Below are 15,272 nucleotides of genomic sequence, written 5' to 3'. Positions count from 1 at the left end.
TCAGAATTTGACCAAGAGCTTGACCAGGGTAGCTTGATAGTGGCTAAAACTGGGGGTGTGGATATGCATGAGGTTGGGAGGTTTCTAGGGAAAAATAAACAATCGCAAAAAAACAAAACACTTAACTGTGCTGGTAAAATAAAACACCCACCTGGGGCATGCGAGCCCAGAGCCAACACTGCTTCCCAAGCACCGCCTGCTTTGGGAAGCAGGACACTGAATCAGCTAAATCTCAGAAGCAAAGGTGGGTTTTCGCAGCTGTGTGTCCTCCAGGATGGAGATTCTGTCTTCACCCGCTGCAGGGAACCAACCCGTGCAATCTGGGTGCTGTTATGGCACCGAATAACAAGGGTTTTCCTGCTCAAAGCATTGCATCCCCATCCAGCAAAGCACTTAAGCGTGCACAGTTCTGCTAGGAACATGCCTAAGTGCTTTGCTGGAGCAGGGCAGGAGCTCACACGAGCATGGCATGTCCCCTGGAACGCTGATCCCTCGGGATCTCTTTTCACTGCTTGCTTGCCCTCGCACGTCACATTGAGCAACAGCAGCTTTGGGGGACGCACAAAACTGAGGAAGAAATATCTCATTCTGCTGTGGGCAGTGGGAAGCTTCATTTTACTACCGTGGGACTGTGGTGCAAGCCAAGCCATGCCAGAGCTTCAGGGTGGCAACCTGGAGTCCCCACTGCAGGGGACTTCTCCTCCTTGCAGGAGGAAAATCCTGTTTGGCTTAAGCATGTTTGGGAGAACAGGAGAATAAAGACTAATACTATTAATTTAGGTAATTCTGGCTGCCAGGCTTGCACGTAATGGGAGGGGAGAAGAACAAAACACCCGTGCACGGTTTTGCTCCCCGGGCTGCTTTCGGAGCCGGTGCCTAGCTGACTCCGTTGTCTCTGCCACCAAAACACAGGTTTTTAAGGCGGGTGCGTGGGACTGTCGAGGTAAAAGAGCAGCTTAGCAGGAGAACAGGCTCCAAAGACCTGGACTACCCCGCAGGTGAAGGACTGCGTGGTCCTTCAGGCTCACAGAATTCAGCGGGAGCTTTGTGTTATAATCGCCACCAGTTCCTGCCTCGGCCTCTCCTGTGTCAGAGCCTCACACTGGGGCCTGTGTCTCAGGGTTCCTGCTGCCTCTGCGGAGGCAACGTGTCAGCGCCGGGTTTCAGGCTGTGCTGCACATTGTGTCTTTGCTTGATTTTACCTATAAATCAGCAGACAAGCATTGCATGGCAAAGGAAAACAGAGGCTTGTCAGAGCAAAAGGAAAGTGCACAGGACCAGAGAGGTTTTGCCTTGTATCTACTGCTTAGACCAGCAGCCCACAACTCCTCACAAAGGATTGCAACATCTTTATACATTCGGAAAAGGGCCTGTTGCTCCCCGACCCTCTTCAATTTTGCACTGATACCCAAGGTCTATAAATCAGAGCAGCTGAGAAAGAAGACAGACAGAGAGAGAGGTAAAACAACAGATACTTCAACGCAGGCTTTGGTTACGTGCTGTAGGTGGGATTCTGCATACTGCATTGAGGAAAGTTATGTCTTCGTTTTGGCAGCAGCCAACACTAGGGCCAGAGGAAGGGTGTTCTCGATTCTCCTCCATCTGCTGACGTGATCCAGTGCAGAGCAGTGAACGCGTTTCCCAAACCCCCAGGCAGGCACTGGACCCTCCCGACAGTCACCAGCGCAGCTTCAGCTGAAGGGTTTCACCAGTTTCATAGCAGCATAGTTCTGCAGGGGAGGAAAAACCAGGGAAGAAACGTTGAGTGGGAGCAGGTAGACACAAGCACGGGGGTGTTAAAGTGTTTACTCGGGCTGGGCTAGCAAGGACAGCAGAAAGCCCAAAACATGTGAGAAAATGGCTTGTTTGCGTCCAGCACAACCTACTGGTTACACACACCAGCCTGCAAGCACCAGAAGACACTTGGGACTCGGAGTTCCCCTTCCACCAGTTATTACGAGCAATTTCCACCTCTTCTCACACTTAAAAAACTTACCGCCTCCTCACCAGTGTCCCTGCAGCACCCCATGCCTACCTGCTTTGAGGAGACTTTTCCAGTCCTTGGCTGCCTAAACTCTCCCTCTCCTCAGGACTGGCAGCCTCATCCATTCTGCTGCTGGCTTGGATCCTTCCCAAAGTGGCCCTGGTCATCCTTGAGCATCCCCCAACGCCATGGTGCTCTCTGGAGAGTGCTGCTTTGAGTGGGCCAAAAGCCGTGCTTGGGATGATACCAGCCTGGACAGCAACACGTTCCTTCCCCGATCCATCCTGACCGAGCACCGGAGCACGAACCTAGGCTGCAGATCTGCAGACTCTTCCCAAAGAAGCTACCAAAAACCAACAAGACATGCAAACCTACGGCAGAAATCCTCTCTCAGCCCTGTCTGCACCCCTTAGCACCTCACCCATCTGCCTCAGCGTCTGCTGTTGGCATCTGATTGCTCCTAGCAGGCAAACCCGGACTTCCCAGGATGGTGTGCTGGGCTCTGCACCAGCCTATCCTGGCTAAAGGGCAGCATCCTGCAAGGAGGGCGCTATGGAAAATGAGGTGGCATGATATTTTATCCTGTTATACATGCAATTCCTTGCTTGCACAAGGAGAAGAAGGTAACACCATGAAAAAAAACGAGCTGTGTAAATGCCACTTATCGGGACCACAAGGAAAATAATACATAAAGATATATGTTTAGGTCATTTGCAGTGAGCTCTATTTAAAGCAGCTCTGATTCACGGACCCGCACCCTCGTCCTAGCAAACGTGGAAGTTCCTTCCAAGCATATTGCATTTAATTGGTACAGGATGTTCTATCACGCTGTGGCTAAAAAAAATAAAACAACTTTGGAAACAAAGCATAATGCTGGTTACAAGCAAGTTCTTTGCCGAAGGGAAAAAATAATAATAATAAAAAAAAAAACACAGAAGTAAAGTTTGACCAAAGGCATCTTGATAAATTACAACGTGTAGCAAATCACGAGGCAGTTTGCCAATTGAGGATTTCTAATAATGCCATAAATCAAGTAAGCGAAGCTAGGGCAGTTTACCAGAAGTCATTAGAAAAGCCTCCAGTGGAATATAACCTTCTAATTAATTATCCATCCATTTGTCTTTCAGTCTCTCCTCCAAAACGCTCCTATTTTTTACAATTTGACTGGTTGCGTTCTGGAGGGTAGCAAGCTTTCAGTCCAGCTCTGAGTTTGTATTAACGAAGTGTTGAAAGCCAAGCAGGATTATCAATCAGCACAGAAAGCAAGCTGTAATTAGAATTAATGGCAATGGAAGCAAAGCTGGGCTCGCAGAGCACAAATAGAGCTTTAAAAGGTAGTAAACATTTTCATGGTGCTGCAAAACAGAGCTGCATCCAGCTGGAAGTTGCGTCGCATTTTTCTGTGGTGGAAGCCACTAAAATCTTTACAATAATCACCGCTTCAGGGAGATGTCCCAACCACAGTAGTCCCTGTACTTTATAGATTCCGAAGTCCAGACAGGACTTTATGATCTTTCGTTCTGACCTTCTGCCTAGCACCGGCTTGGGACTCAGCTGAAGCAGCAGCAGATGAAAAGGCCAAGGAAGCCAATGAGTCTTTCCAAAAGGCCCCTCGACATGCCATGAGCGAGCACTGCTGGACAGGGATACGTGGTGGAACTAGAGCATATCTTTCTAGAAAGGCATTCAATCTCAATACGTGGACGCTTCAAAACCTGATGAATTTACCACAGCCGTTGGCAACTGGTTGCAACGCTTAATTACCCTTCCCTCTCAAAAATTAGCCTCCTATTTCCACTGCAATAACTCCTCCAACTTTGACTTCCAGCTACTGGATCCCATTATCCTTTCTGTTGTTTAAAAAAACCTTCTGATGTCAAATTAAATATAAGGGCCATGTAAGGAAATCATATAGGAAATATCCAAGGAATGCCATTCCTGGAGCCCTAGCTTGCACAGACCATAATGACAACCACTCTCTAAAGAAAGTTAATGCAAGCTGTCAAGTAACCTGACACTAAGACTAGGTGGAAGAGCCCCAGTAAAAACGAAGAACCTCAGAATATCAGATTTTCAACATTCTCCCCCCCTCCTTTTTTTTTTTTTTTTGTAAAACTAGACAGCTTTCTATGGAAATTTGCAATACCACGCAGTTTTCCAACCAAAACCAAGAGGCTTTTCTCTTGGAAATGACCTCTCAGCTGCTAAAACAAGTTGTTCCCTGAATGGAAGAGCTAACGATGACTGATTCCTCACAGGCTTGTGCCTGAATTTCCCATCCTGCAAGACCCCTGAAGAACCTCTTCCTCCTGAAGTGCCAACAGCCTCTTCCCATGGGCACATCTGTCCCTCCCTCTGTCACAGCTGGTCGAGCTCTGCAAGGACAGGCTGGTTCATCTGTTCACAGGGGTCGCACACATCCAGCCAGCTCAGAAGATGCACCCACAACTTAGGGTGAGAAGCTGGCATGGTTGCCCATGAAGAATGGGACAAACAGGGGCACAGTGCCCACATCCTGAAAGTGGGGAAGCACACAAGCACGCAGCTGCAAGGCTTCCCAAATCCCTCTGCTTCCAGCAGGTGCTGGTCACTGGAGTAGCTATTTTGCAAACTGCTTCTGTTTCTTAATGTAAGGAGCAAAAAGCTCCCTTGGTTTGTAAAGCATCTCTTGATGGCTTTCATGAACGAGGCCAAGACATTGGCTCCTTCACATTGATGGAGAAGCCCAAGTCCGGATGGTGCTGGGAAGCACCTCAGTCCATCCATGGATGCAATGGGTGGGAACCCACGGCTCTGTGATGGGCTCCTATACCTGAACTGCACTGACCACAAGCTGGGACTGCAGTTCGAAGCTTTCAGCACTACGTGGGGAATAGGAATAAACTCAAAACACCCCACTTCTATGCTGAGAGCCAATGCAAATGCCACAGGATGGTTTTCAGATGAGATTCCTGTCTCAGATGGCAGAGGAGCAGACGCAGGGGTAGCGGAGACATCCCTGGCTGCAGTGCAGAGACCCTGCAGTGCTGGCACGGGGCACACAGCACTCCTAGCTGGAGAGGAGAGCGTCACAGCTTCGTTCGACCACGTCGGCCGAAGAAAGCAGAGGTGACACAAAGAAGAGGCAGGGACGCAGCAAGCCCAGCGCCCATCAGGAGGTGACACATCCACGCTATGCCCAGCACTGAGCATCTCGCACCGCAGGAAGGTTCCACCACTGGGCACCTCCATCCCCGTGGTATGAGGCAGATTCCTCTTCTTCTCAGCAGGCAGAAGTCTCCTTTTCAGGGGCTCCTCTGGGCCCCTCCGGACGTATTTGCCTGGTGCACTGAGGACCCCTCGTGTCTCAACAGGCCTGTTGGCCAGAGCTGGGCTCCTTTCTCTCAGGGAGATGGCTCAGGCCCTATCTTAAGCACTTTGGGTGGGCTCATTTGGGTGCTGGTGCTTGCTGAAGCATTTCCTAAAATCATCCCTGTTCAACCGGCACCTCAAGGCCTTCCAAACTCCCTACACCCCCATTCCCTGCTTTCAGTCTTTGCCTTGGGCTTTGTGCTGCACACAGCCCTTGTCAGGCCACATGCAGGTCCTGGGGCTCCAGCTCAGCCAAGGGCGATCTCCTGAAAAAGGGATGACCAAAAGGGCCCAGGAGGTCCCAGTGGAGCTCACAACAAGCAGAAAACCCCCAGTGAGATCTCATGGAAACCAAAGCACAAAGAGCGATGGAAGGAGCGAAGCAGGGACATCACACCCATTTGCCATGTCATCTTGCCATGTACAACCCTGAGTCCCAGCCCCCTCTGTCTCTGCAGATCGATGGCCATGTGTCTTTGTGGCCATCCCTTGTGGATACCCTGCCACAAATCACCCCTTGGAGCAATGAGAGAGGCTGAGCAGCCAGAAGACCCTCGGAGCTCCTGCTCCAGACTTCAAAACAGCACCGTCCCATATGCGCACAGCACCCGTTGCACCAGGGCCTTATTTTACACTGGAGCTGACAGTGCTCCTGGCACCAAGCCGGAGCAGGACTTGCTCCTCGCTGCGTTTAATCAGGCTCGTCACGGCAAGCCCTGCCAGCGGCCAGCGTGCCAGCAGCATCCTCGCGCACAGCCATCCCCCGGCCCTGCCAAACGCAGGGTTTGATGAAACGGGAGAGCAGCTAAACCTCCAAATAGATACAGAACCAGCGACCTCAAAAATCTAGGGGAAGCTGGCCAAATGCATAAAAACAGGAAAATTCCATGAAACATGGCCTTACTTTTTAGAAATATGACTAAAAGCTGACCTGACCAAAACAAAATTAAATAATACAACATCTAGCTAAGAAACAGGAAAAAGCCCAAGTAATAACGAGTGTAAATCAATATTTATAGTTCAAGAATTTTTGCTTCTCCTAACATTGTTTTTGTATGATACCGCTGGCACAAATGCAAAGCCACTTGCAGCTTCAGGGAAACACAGAGTTCTTGCTCAAAAGGGTTTGGTGTCTGCTGCTTGACATAAGGGGGAGTCTCCGTGGCAGGTTTGGAGAACAGGGCAGGGAAGATGCGACGGAGACAAAACTGGCACTTGGACAATTATTCCCTCCTCCTTACTGCTTAGCACCTAAGGAATTGCTTCTCCATCAGGAAAAGTATTCTAGCCCTTCCCAGGGATACGAGGATATGGAGACAGCAAGAGGCCCAACCTAACGCCGTCCCGTTTTTCTCGACGGGAACAAGCGAGCCTGCATGATTTCCAATCATCTGAAAGCCATTACGATGGCGAGGAGAAATTCCACACCTCGCTTTTTAGATGCACATTGCAAACGCACGAAGCCATCTGCGGAAGGCAGCCACGTTCTCTCATACTAAGTATAAATTACCCCAGTGAGTTCTTTTGTTAAAAACATATATTTATATACAAGGAGCAGAATTTGTTAAGTGCTGGAAAGTGAGAGGTGAGTCATTTTTCTTATCAGTCTGGTAGAAGGGGAAACAGCATTCGAAGGCTGGCGTGACTTATTCTGGTGCCGTAGAAACAGAGGAGGATACAAAACCCCATCGCATGCCAAACTGCAAGACTGGGGCTCCGTTATTTATTTATTTGGTTTTGCCAGTGGAACTGACGGCCGGGCAAGGAAAAGAGACTCTCTTGATTAACGAGGTGGAAGCCTCCCCCTTGTTTGAGACATCACATCGCTATAAACTGTTCCAAGCCTTGATAATGAGAGATGGGGCTGCCCAAATGCCTATAAACTTGCCTGCATCTTTAAACAATTACAGACTGATACTTCTTTATTTCTTTGCCACCGCTCAGTGCTGCAAAATGGCCGGATTTCTAATTAAGCCGTGTTTTCCCTGGGGATTTTCCCACCAACCCTGCAACACCTCTGACACCAGCAGCTCAGGTCTCTCTGGAAGTGATTAATTAGCCTTGGCCTTGCTGGGGAGGAATCGAAGCACAGGCACAAGGAGTGGGAGCCTGATGCTGCTTCTGCAGCAGATGCACAAACTCTGCTTAGGGTAGTGGGTTCTGCTGGGACCAACGTGGGACTTTGCAGCCACATGCACAGGACCATCTCTGCTAAGGCAGAGCCAGCCTGTGCATGGACAAAACTGAGGCTGGGCAGCCCCGGAGACTTGGTACTGAATGGGGGGAGCACCTAGTGGGACTGATTCACTTCCCCTCCCTTCTCTCGCACCCATCATACCGGGAAGGCGTAGATGAAGATCCCAAGGAAGAGCAGCAAAATGAAGAGCACGATGGCCAGGATAACCACCCACTTGTACCGCCGCCAAAGGATGTACTTCAGGGTCTTGTACGGGGAGGTGAACCACAGGAAGGAGGTCTCCGGGCGTCTGAAGCCAAGACAAAGTTGAGGTCACTTCCAAGATTCCTGGTAGGACCGAGAATCCCAAGGGAAAACCACCACCCTGACTGGGATGCCCCACTGTAACGAGCTGGCTGGGCACCCTGGAAACCCATATTCCCCTGGACAGATGATGTCAGTGGTCTCCTTGGCTGTCCAGGCCAAACCCCCAGCTGCCCTGGACTGTCTCGGCTTCTACAGTCTGAACACAGCACTCAAGAAATGGAACCGAAACTGGAGCAAGGCCATAGCAAGCCTTAGTGTCTCAGGCTGGACCCCAGGTTTTTAATTTGGTCCTTAACTCTGTACCCTAATGGTTATTTTTTCCATTCAAGATGCTCTTACTTGGGGTCCTCCAGCTTGGGGTTCATATTTGGCTCATCACGACCCATCCCAGCTGGTCGCTCTTCATGCTCTTGTTCTGCCACAATTTCCAAAGTCATTTCCAATTTACCCTGTGTGACGGGTTAAATTAAAAGGAGAGGGTAATGAGGAGAAATTCATTTATGATGCAAAAACATTCATTCAGGAAGAACATACTTTGAGTGTAACCCAACCACCACCTATAAGCATTGTGAGCAGGCCAGTCAGGCTGGATATCACTTCAGTATCCCTATCCAGTGAAGACCACCACTGCAGAAGGGGATTTTCCTCCCATCCAAACAACCAAAGCCATGTTGGGTTCCCCCACATTAACATTAGCTAAGCTGGCATCCCTGCTGAACATATAAAGAATTTAAAGGCCTGGAAGAGGAGTTTATATGCTGGAAGGTATGAGAAGGAAATGGATAGTAAGCCATTGGTGGTGATGATTCCCAGCAAACAAAATATCAACATGTATAATTACACAGATCCGCAAGACTAGGGATACCTATATCCCATGACTGAGATTAATACATGCAGCAATTCGACTTTCTAGTCTCCAGCAACTTGCTCATGAGCTACAAGTTGGGGCTTATAAACCCATATTAGAATCTGTGTAAACCTGGTATCAAGTAATACTTCTGAGGAAATCATTGCCTAGCCTCAGGCAACTTAGACTCTAAGGTCTCAGGAACCAGGACTATAACATCTACCTTACTGTAAGTGTCTAAATACAGGTTCATGAGGTGTCTATACTCTGGTGTAGAAGCAAAATGCAAAAGGACAAAGTTATCTGGAGATGTTTACACCATGTGGTACCAAATCCCAGCTAACTTCCTGCCTTGACCGTGGCTGCCTGCACGAGTTGGGCCCAGTCGCTTCCGTCCCTCTTAGTGAGTTGCCCCCCAGCCAGAAAATGCATGAAGTTGTTGCCAAAGAGCACAAAAGTCCTTACTGCCAGGATCTTCTTCTGATCCTGCTCAGCGACACAGGGCCACCAACCCTTGACAGTTTTCTGCTCGAAGAGTGACACAAAATGTCCCGAAGACAAGGTCTCGTCTATCAGCTCCAGGGAGCACTTTTCAGCAGTCTTGGCAGGTTTGGGCATCCGGTTAAGATCCATCTGAATGGAGCCTGCAAGGAGGAATGTTACAAGAAAGACACCTTGGTGTAATAGATCCTTAAAGCAAGGAATATTGTCACGAAGGCTTAGAAACCCTCACCATGGCACCCCTGCGACCGCAGAGAGCTTGGGCATACACCCACTCAGCAAGGGAAAGAGCAGATTCAAGTGTAATGTTATTTTCCATGCACAGCACTGATTTCAGCATCACTATTGCATGTGGGAAGACCTGAGCTCTGGTCCAAAACTCTCTCTTGCTATGGTAGCCATGAAGTCCTTCTAAGAGAGGTAGCTGCACTATCTGTCTGGGTAAGTAAGTACTTTGGCTAATCAGGTTGTCCTGGTGGACCTCCTCACAAACCCACACACCTATAGCTCATTTGGTGAAGCACTTTGAATAGGTGAAAAACGCACTTGGCCTTGTTGAATTTCACGAGGTGAAATGTGTAAGCTCAAAGTGCCTCCAATTAATTTACTCTGTTATCCTTGTGGTTGGGAAGGGTCAAGGACATGTCCCAGGCCTGCTACTAAAGTTCATCTGAGCGGCAGTAGCTTTTCACGCTGCTATGGATGGATCGCATTGACTAATGTGCTTGTATTGTTAGGCTTTCTGTGCCACAGTTTCTTGTATCCAAGGCCAATAACAGAAGAAATAAGGTTTGTCGTGAAGCATTTTTGAGGTCCATTGAAGAAAAGTGCTCTACAAAAGCCAAGGACCATTTTTATTTGTTGGATATTGCAAGGAATCTGATATTGGCTGTTGTATGGAGGAGAGCAAACAAGAGCTGGCGCCGCATGGGGGAAGGCACCTCACAGTAGAGCAGAGACACAGCTTTTACAGATCATGAATGGGAACAAAAAACAGCCAAACGGATTCAAGGTGAAGAGTTTAAAAGGATCTCAGTCACCTACTTGCTTAGTGACATTTCTGACATTTGAAAATTCTTTGGTGACCAAAACAAAGGCAGAGCAAGATCCAATTAAAAATATCCTGATGTTGAAACCTCCAACTTCTGCACAGAAATGTACTGCACGGCACTGTGATGTTTCATATTAGAGGACATTTTATTCCTTCCTGGCCTAAACCTTGATTGGTGAGGTTGATTAGCTAGGCCAGCCTTGGAAGAAGCAAGTACTAGATCTATCTGTTTTTATATATAAACATCCAAATTAAAGCAAGACAGGACCCTGACATCTTAAAGTCCTGTCTGAAAGGACACAGCAACCAGGATGAAAATGAGACAGAGTGGGCTGAAAGGTCAGACGTGCTTCTTTGGGAGAAGAGTGGACTAAAGGAAGACATATAAAGTGCCTAGAAATAGAGGATATAAAATGGGTTATGAAGAGGACTGTGGCCAATAATTCCCCCTTATTAAGGAGACGAAACTGGAAGCAACAACCTATCTCAAAGGAGAAATTTATGGGAAACTCTAGAGAAAAGGTCTGCTCCTTTGAGGATATTTAAGGGGAAGAGTCAGAGGGCTGAGTGAATAGTATCATCCCTCTCTTTGGCCTTCCTAGGAGATGGTGGCTTTGCTGATGATCTTGACAGTTTATGCCAATTCATGAACAGTCTACTGCAGGCTGAGACTGGAAATCTGCCTAACACAAACCACTTATCATCCATCCTGGACTATTCTGACACTGAATCCTGATCAGAGGTCTGAACTGCTCTTGTTAGGTTTTCTTCATCTCCTGAGAGGATTTGGAAAGTGCTTGTTTTGTGTCTGCATCAGCAATGATGGAGCCACAAACATCTCCCCACTCACCCAAGTAGTCATCAAAAGAGAACTTGTCATTGTCCCAGATCTGGAGGATAAGCTGTGGTGGAATCTTATTTTCAGTCTTGTCCAGGCTCCAGAAGTGCTCCTAAAAACACACCAGGAAATAAATCAGGAAAAAAAAATAATCTCATTAGCAGAAGCAGCCAGTACTCAGATTTCTGTGGCCTACATCCTCCTTGTGTCTTGCAGGGAGACGGCCAGGAGGCCTGCGCTGGCTTCAGCCTGGCCTTGGACGAAGATGCTCAGGGGAAGCTGCACGGTGCTCCTGGCAGTCAGGTAGGTCTCACTTTGCACCTTTTTTTACTTAGTGGCAACGTTTGAGCAAAGATCCACCACGAGCTCACACGTGAGATCTCTGTGGGAATCACAGGCCCATGTGCACATGATTTAGCATGATGCCCAAGAGCTACTCAGGCACCCTCCATGGTGAAGAGGGCAATGAGTGGTGCTTGCCAGCACTGCCAAGCCTCACCTCGCCAGCCAGCCATGTGGTTATGCTGGTTGGCAGGTTCAGAGCTAGCCAGATGCTCCACTTCCAGATCATCACAGCTAATGGAGCCCCAAAAGCCAATGGAGAAGAGCTGTTAAATCAGGCTCCTCCAACAAGTAGCCTTTCAAGCCCAATACAGTGATGATGAGCTTGTGGTCCTGCCATCCTGACATAGGCTGGCTACTCGCCCATCCCACAAAAGTCACTATTCATGTGATTGCGACTGGTATTATTTCCCAAGAGGGACCTACCACCACTTTTGAGATGCTGGGAGATGCCTGAAGGTTGGGGCCAAGACGTGTTAGGACATGGAGGGAGAGGGCTGGAGACACACACACAGAACCACGGCTTGTTGTTTCTGGCTGCAGTAGCCCTTGCACAGAGCAGCCAGGGCAGGAGCAGCATCCTCCGAGCACACGTTTGAGGGCACCCCGTGCGCGTTGCCTCCTGCCGCACCGTTGCAACAGGGCAGCAGCATAAATGGAACCGATTTAATTAAAACCAGGAAACTGCAGCATTATTCATGACACATACGTAGCACCATAAATTCACTGCTGTGGCTACAAAACTCTGATTCATTATATCGAGCAATATAAAAAAAGGAAAAAAAAAAAAAAAAAAGAACGTGTCACACTCCATAAGAACATAAATATTCAAGCAGGGAGACCGTGGGTGGAGGGAGGCTCTTAAATCCCAGTGAAACTGGTTTCACTTTAAGAGATCACCCTAGAAGGTTATATTTCAATTTAGCTCCATTCCCCGCCTTGCTTTGGAAAAACAGACCAGCATTTTTGCAATGGAGCATTTTATTTACACATTTTAAATATTTTTTAATCTAGGAAAATAAAATAAAACCCGTGGAAACTTCGATCATTCACCCCTTCCTCACTGAAATGCATTAAGCTCTATGTTTACCCAAGCAGGGGGAAGGGTGGTGTTTCCAAGCTAATAACTTTTTTTAAAATTAAAACTGCTAAAACAAGCAAAAACCTACAGCGATTCTTCCCTTCCCATATATCAGCTAGGTCTTGTGCTGCAAATGGACTGTTGGGGTGACCAAGGGACAACCCCCGGAGTCAGGGACCTGCCTGGCTTGGCACTGGGGGCTTTGCTGTGGGCAGGACCCTTCATCTGGGGGCTGAGAGATGGAGTAAGACCAGTCTGGTGTGACCTGCATCAAATCTGGACACCTCGAGCTCCTGGGACTCTTGCAGACACAAGTTCAGTGACCAACTGCACATGCTCTGCCCGGCGCAGAGCAAACCATGAACGTACAGAGGCCTCCTCCTCTCTAGCAACTACTGATTTGCCTTGCTCAGAGGCTGGTTTCACCACCATAAACACCTGTGTCAGCCACACACCTCCACCCTGCGCCTGCTGGATTAGCGCCCACTCGGAGGCGCCCACGAGCACTGTGCTCAACCCCTTCGTTTCCACACAGAAGATGAGGTCCCACCTCACAAACCGCCTGTTGGACCATTCCAATGTACCAAAGCATGAGATGCTTGAGCAAAACTCAACGCCCAAGCAGCCCCACCGAGCATGAGGGGACGACAACAGTAGTGTTGGCCTCCAAGGCAGGGCTCCATGCAAGACCTCATCCCATGAGTGCCCTGATGGAGACCCATGAGCGCCCCAATGGGGAACAGCCCAGACCAAGAGAAGAGGCAGCTTGTTGGGAGACTCAAATTGACCTGCTGCAGCAATCTCCTTTTCCAGGTGGTCCCCGATGGGGTCGAGCTCTCCCAAGGGAGCAGGAGAGCAGGGAGCACATGGAGCCCGCAGATGCTGCAGGTGCCTCGCAGTAACCTCCAAAGCAGCTGAGTCCCCGTCCCCCGGAACTCATGGTGCAATCATGGGACCCTGCTCTCACAGGCCACTTTGCAGTGCAAAGAAACCAAACATCTCTCCTCGACAAGCAGGTGGTGGTTGCAACCCTCCTAGAACCCTGTTTGCACCCACTGCAGACTTGCTGGGACACCAGGGGCACAGGCAGGATGAGACCCCCGTGGCTGGCGACGCGTTGCCCGCCCAGAGCCAGCGCCAGCTCCAATGGCCTTGGCCTTCCCTATGGAAAATCCCTGTGAATGTGGGTTTCGCTGGCAGCAGCGTGTTCCTCCCACGAGCCCCGCACAGCTGGGGACAGCAGGAACGGGACAGGAGGCAGCCGGCGAGGCCCCAGCCTCCACTACAACACCAACCCAGGGCGCAACATTTATCTATCTCCTAGCCCTTCACAAGGCTATTTCACGCAGAATTCACATTTGGGGAGTTGTTTTGCAGAGCAGACAGAGGAAGGACAGGGGAGGCTAGCAAATATTTTATGGTCTTGAATAATGCAGCAGGGGTGGCAGAAAAAAGGAGGGAAAAGAGCTCATATCGCTGGGAAAGTGTTGACAGGGCTGCGTTTCTCCTGGGTTGCTTGAGCGCGCCAGAAGAGAAGCAAAGAGCAACGCTGCATTTTTTCGGAGGCCTCCCCAGCACAGGCTTTGCTCCGGGATGCGCAAGGTCCTCCCTGCTCTGCCGGATGCTCTCCTGGCCCCGGGCAACCGGGAAGAGCCACTTCTCCTGCGGGAAGGTCCTGTTGCACCCGGCCATCCTCCAAGGTGTCAGGAAACGGCCGCTCTGAAGCCCATCCCGTTAGGGGCTCTCATCTGTTTGCAATAAGCAGGCAGCTGAAATCGCTCATTATTACACTTTTATTGGACTAACTCGCCTCTTTGATCTCCCTGCTGCTGCCAGCTCCCACACTTGTATCCTGGCTCTCATGGCACTCACTTTTCTGCGGGGCTTTTTGGTTTTGCTTGTTGGTGGCTTTCTGCAAGTCCCAGTGACCAGTGTCAGGCGACGTCGTGAGAACCCCTCTGTTTGGGCATCTCATCCGTTATCTGCCAGGGCGGGAAGCTCCAAATCTCATCCCCTTTGGACTGCAGAGCCAGGGTGCGAGCTGGAAGCAGCCGGTGGTTGAACCGGCCCCATCACCTCGGCTGCAGGCCGTGTCCTGCCTCCCCGCAGCGGGCAGCAACCACACGCTATTCTCAGTCTGTGCCTTTCCGGAGGAGTTTGGAAGGCTTTTCCAAGGCCACACGGCCGTCCCGCTGCCACCCAGGAGTTTCGCGTGCCGGCATCTCAGCCACTTGGTGAGCAGCAATGGTCACGCTTTCCTCATTCCTTTTCCACGCAGCCCTTTGGGAAGCAAAATGCAGGACAGGAAGCACCATCCCAGTGGTGCAGAGGCTGCCCGGGCATCGGCCTCTTCCTCCAGACCTCGCACCCCTGGATCCTTCTATCCGCTTATTTCTCTCTCATTAAAACACACAAGATACGAATGTGTCATCTGACTTTGTCTCCTCTGGAAGAAGAATACATTTGGAACACATTTGGGTTCCAAAATATATTTGGTCAAAATGTTGTGTTTTGGCCAAAAGCAGAAAGAAAATGAACTTTTTTTACCTCATTGTTTCCTGATGCCACTGAAATAAACAGGGACATAGTAAAGGACTAAAAAGGAACAAAAATTTCAACCTAATGAGATGTTACCTGTTTTTAAGAAAAATTTCAATTCAATACTGGAAATCTCAAACCAAAACCAACCACAGTTGCACTGGAGCAACAAACTTTCCCTGGTTATACTGGAGTTTCGGGCACGAACGCAATGGAACAAAAGGACAACGATGCCA

The 15,272-nt window shown here is 49.4% G+C and overlaps 1 protein-coding gene across 1 annotated transcript in view; it reads right to left on the bottom strand.

Moving 5' to 3' along the window:
- Positions 1-1,670: 1,670 nt before the first annotated feature.
- Positions 1,671-15,272, bottom strand: part of DYSF (dysferlin) — an 83,893-nt gene continuing 70,291 nt past the window's right edge. Inside the window, exons 53-57 of the mRNA XM_088526516.1 lie at positions 11,088-11,187; positions 9,151-9,329; positions 8,178-8,287; positions 7,674-7,821; positions 1,671-1,730 (exon numbers count right to left, since the gene is read on the bottom strand). Of these exons, the coding sequence (XP_088382642.1) occupies positions 1,692-1,730; positions 7,674-7,821; positions 8,178-8,287; positions 9,151-9,329; positions 11,088-11,187 (576 nt within the window). The 3' untranslated portion in view covers positions 1,671-1,691. The remainder of the gene's footprint in view (positions 1,731-7,673; positions 7,822-8,177; positions 8,288-9,150; positions 9,330-11,087; positions 11,188-15,272) is intronic.

This window comes from Tinamus guttatus, unplaced genomic scaffold, assembly GCF_059628265.1.
Source record: "Tinamus guttatus ecotype Peru unplaced genomic scaffold, ASM5962826v1 Tinamus_guttatus_pri_ptg000247l, whole genome shotgun sequence".
Classification (NCBI taxonomy): domain Eukaryota; kingdom Metazoa; phylum Chordata; class Aves; order Tinamiformes; family Tinamidae; genus Tinamus; species Tinamus guttatus.
This window is presented reverse-complemented; position numbering and strand designations above follow the sequence as displayed.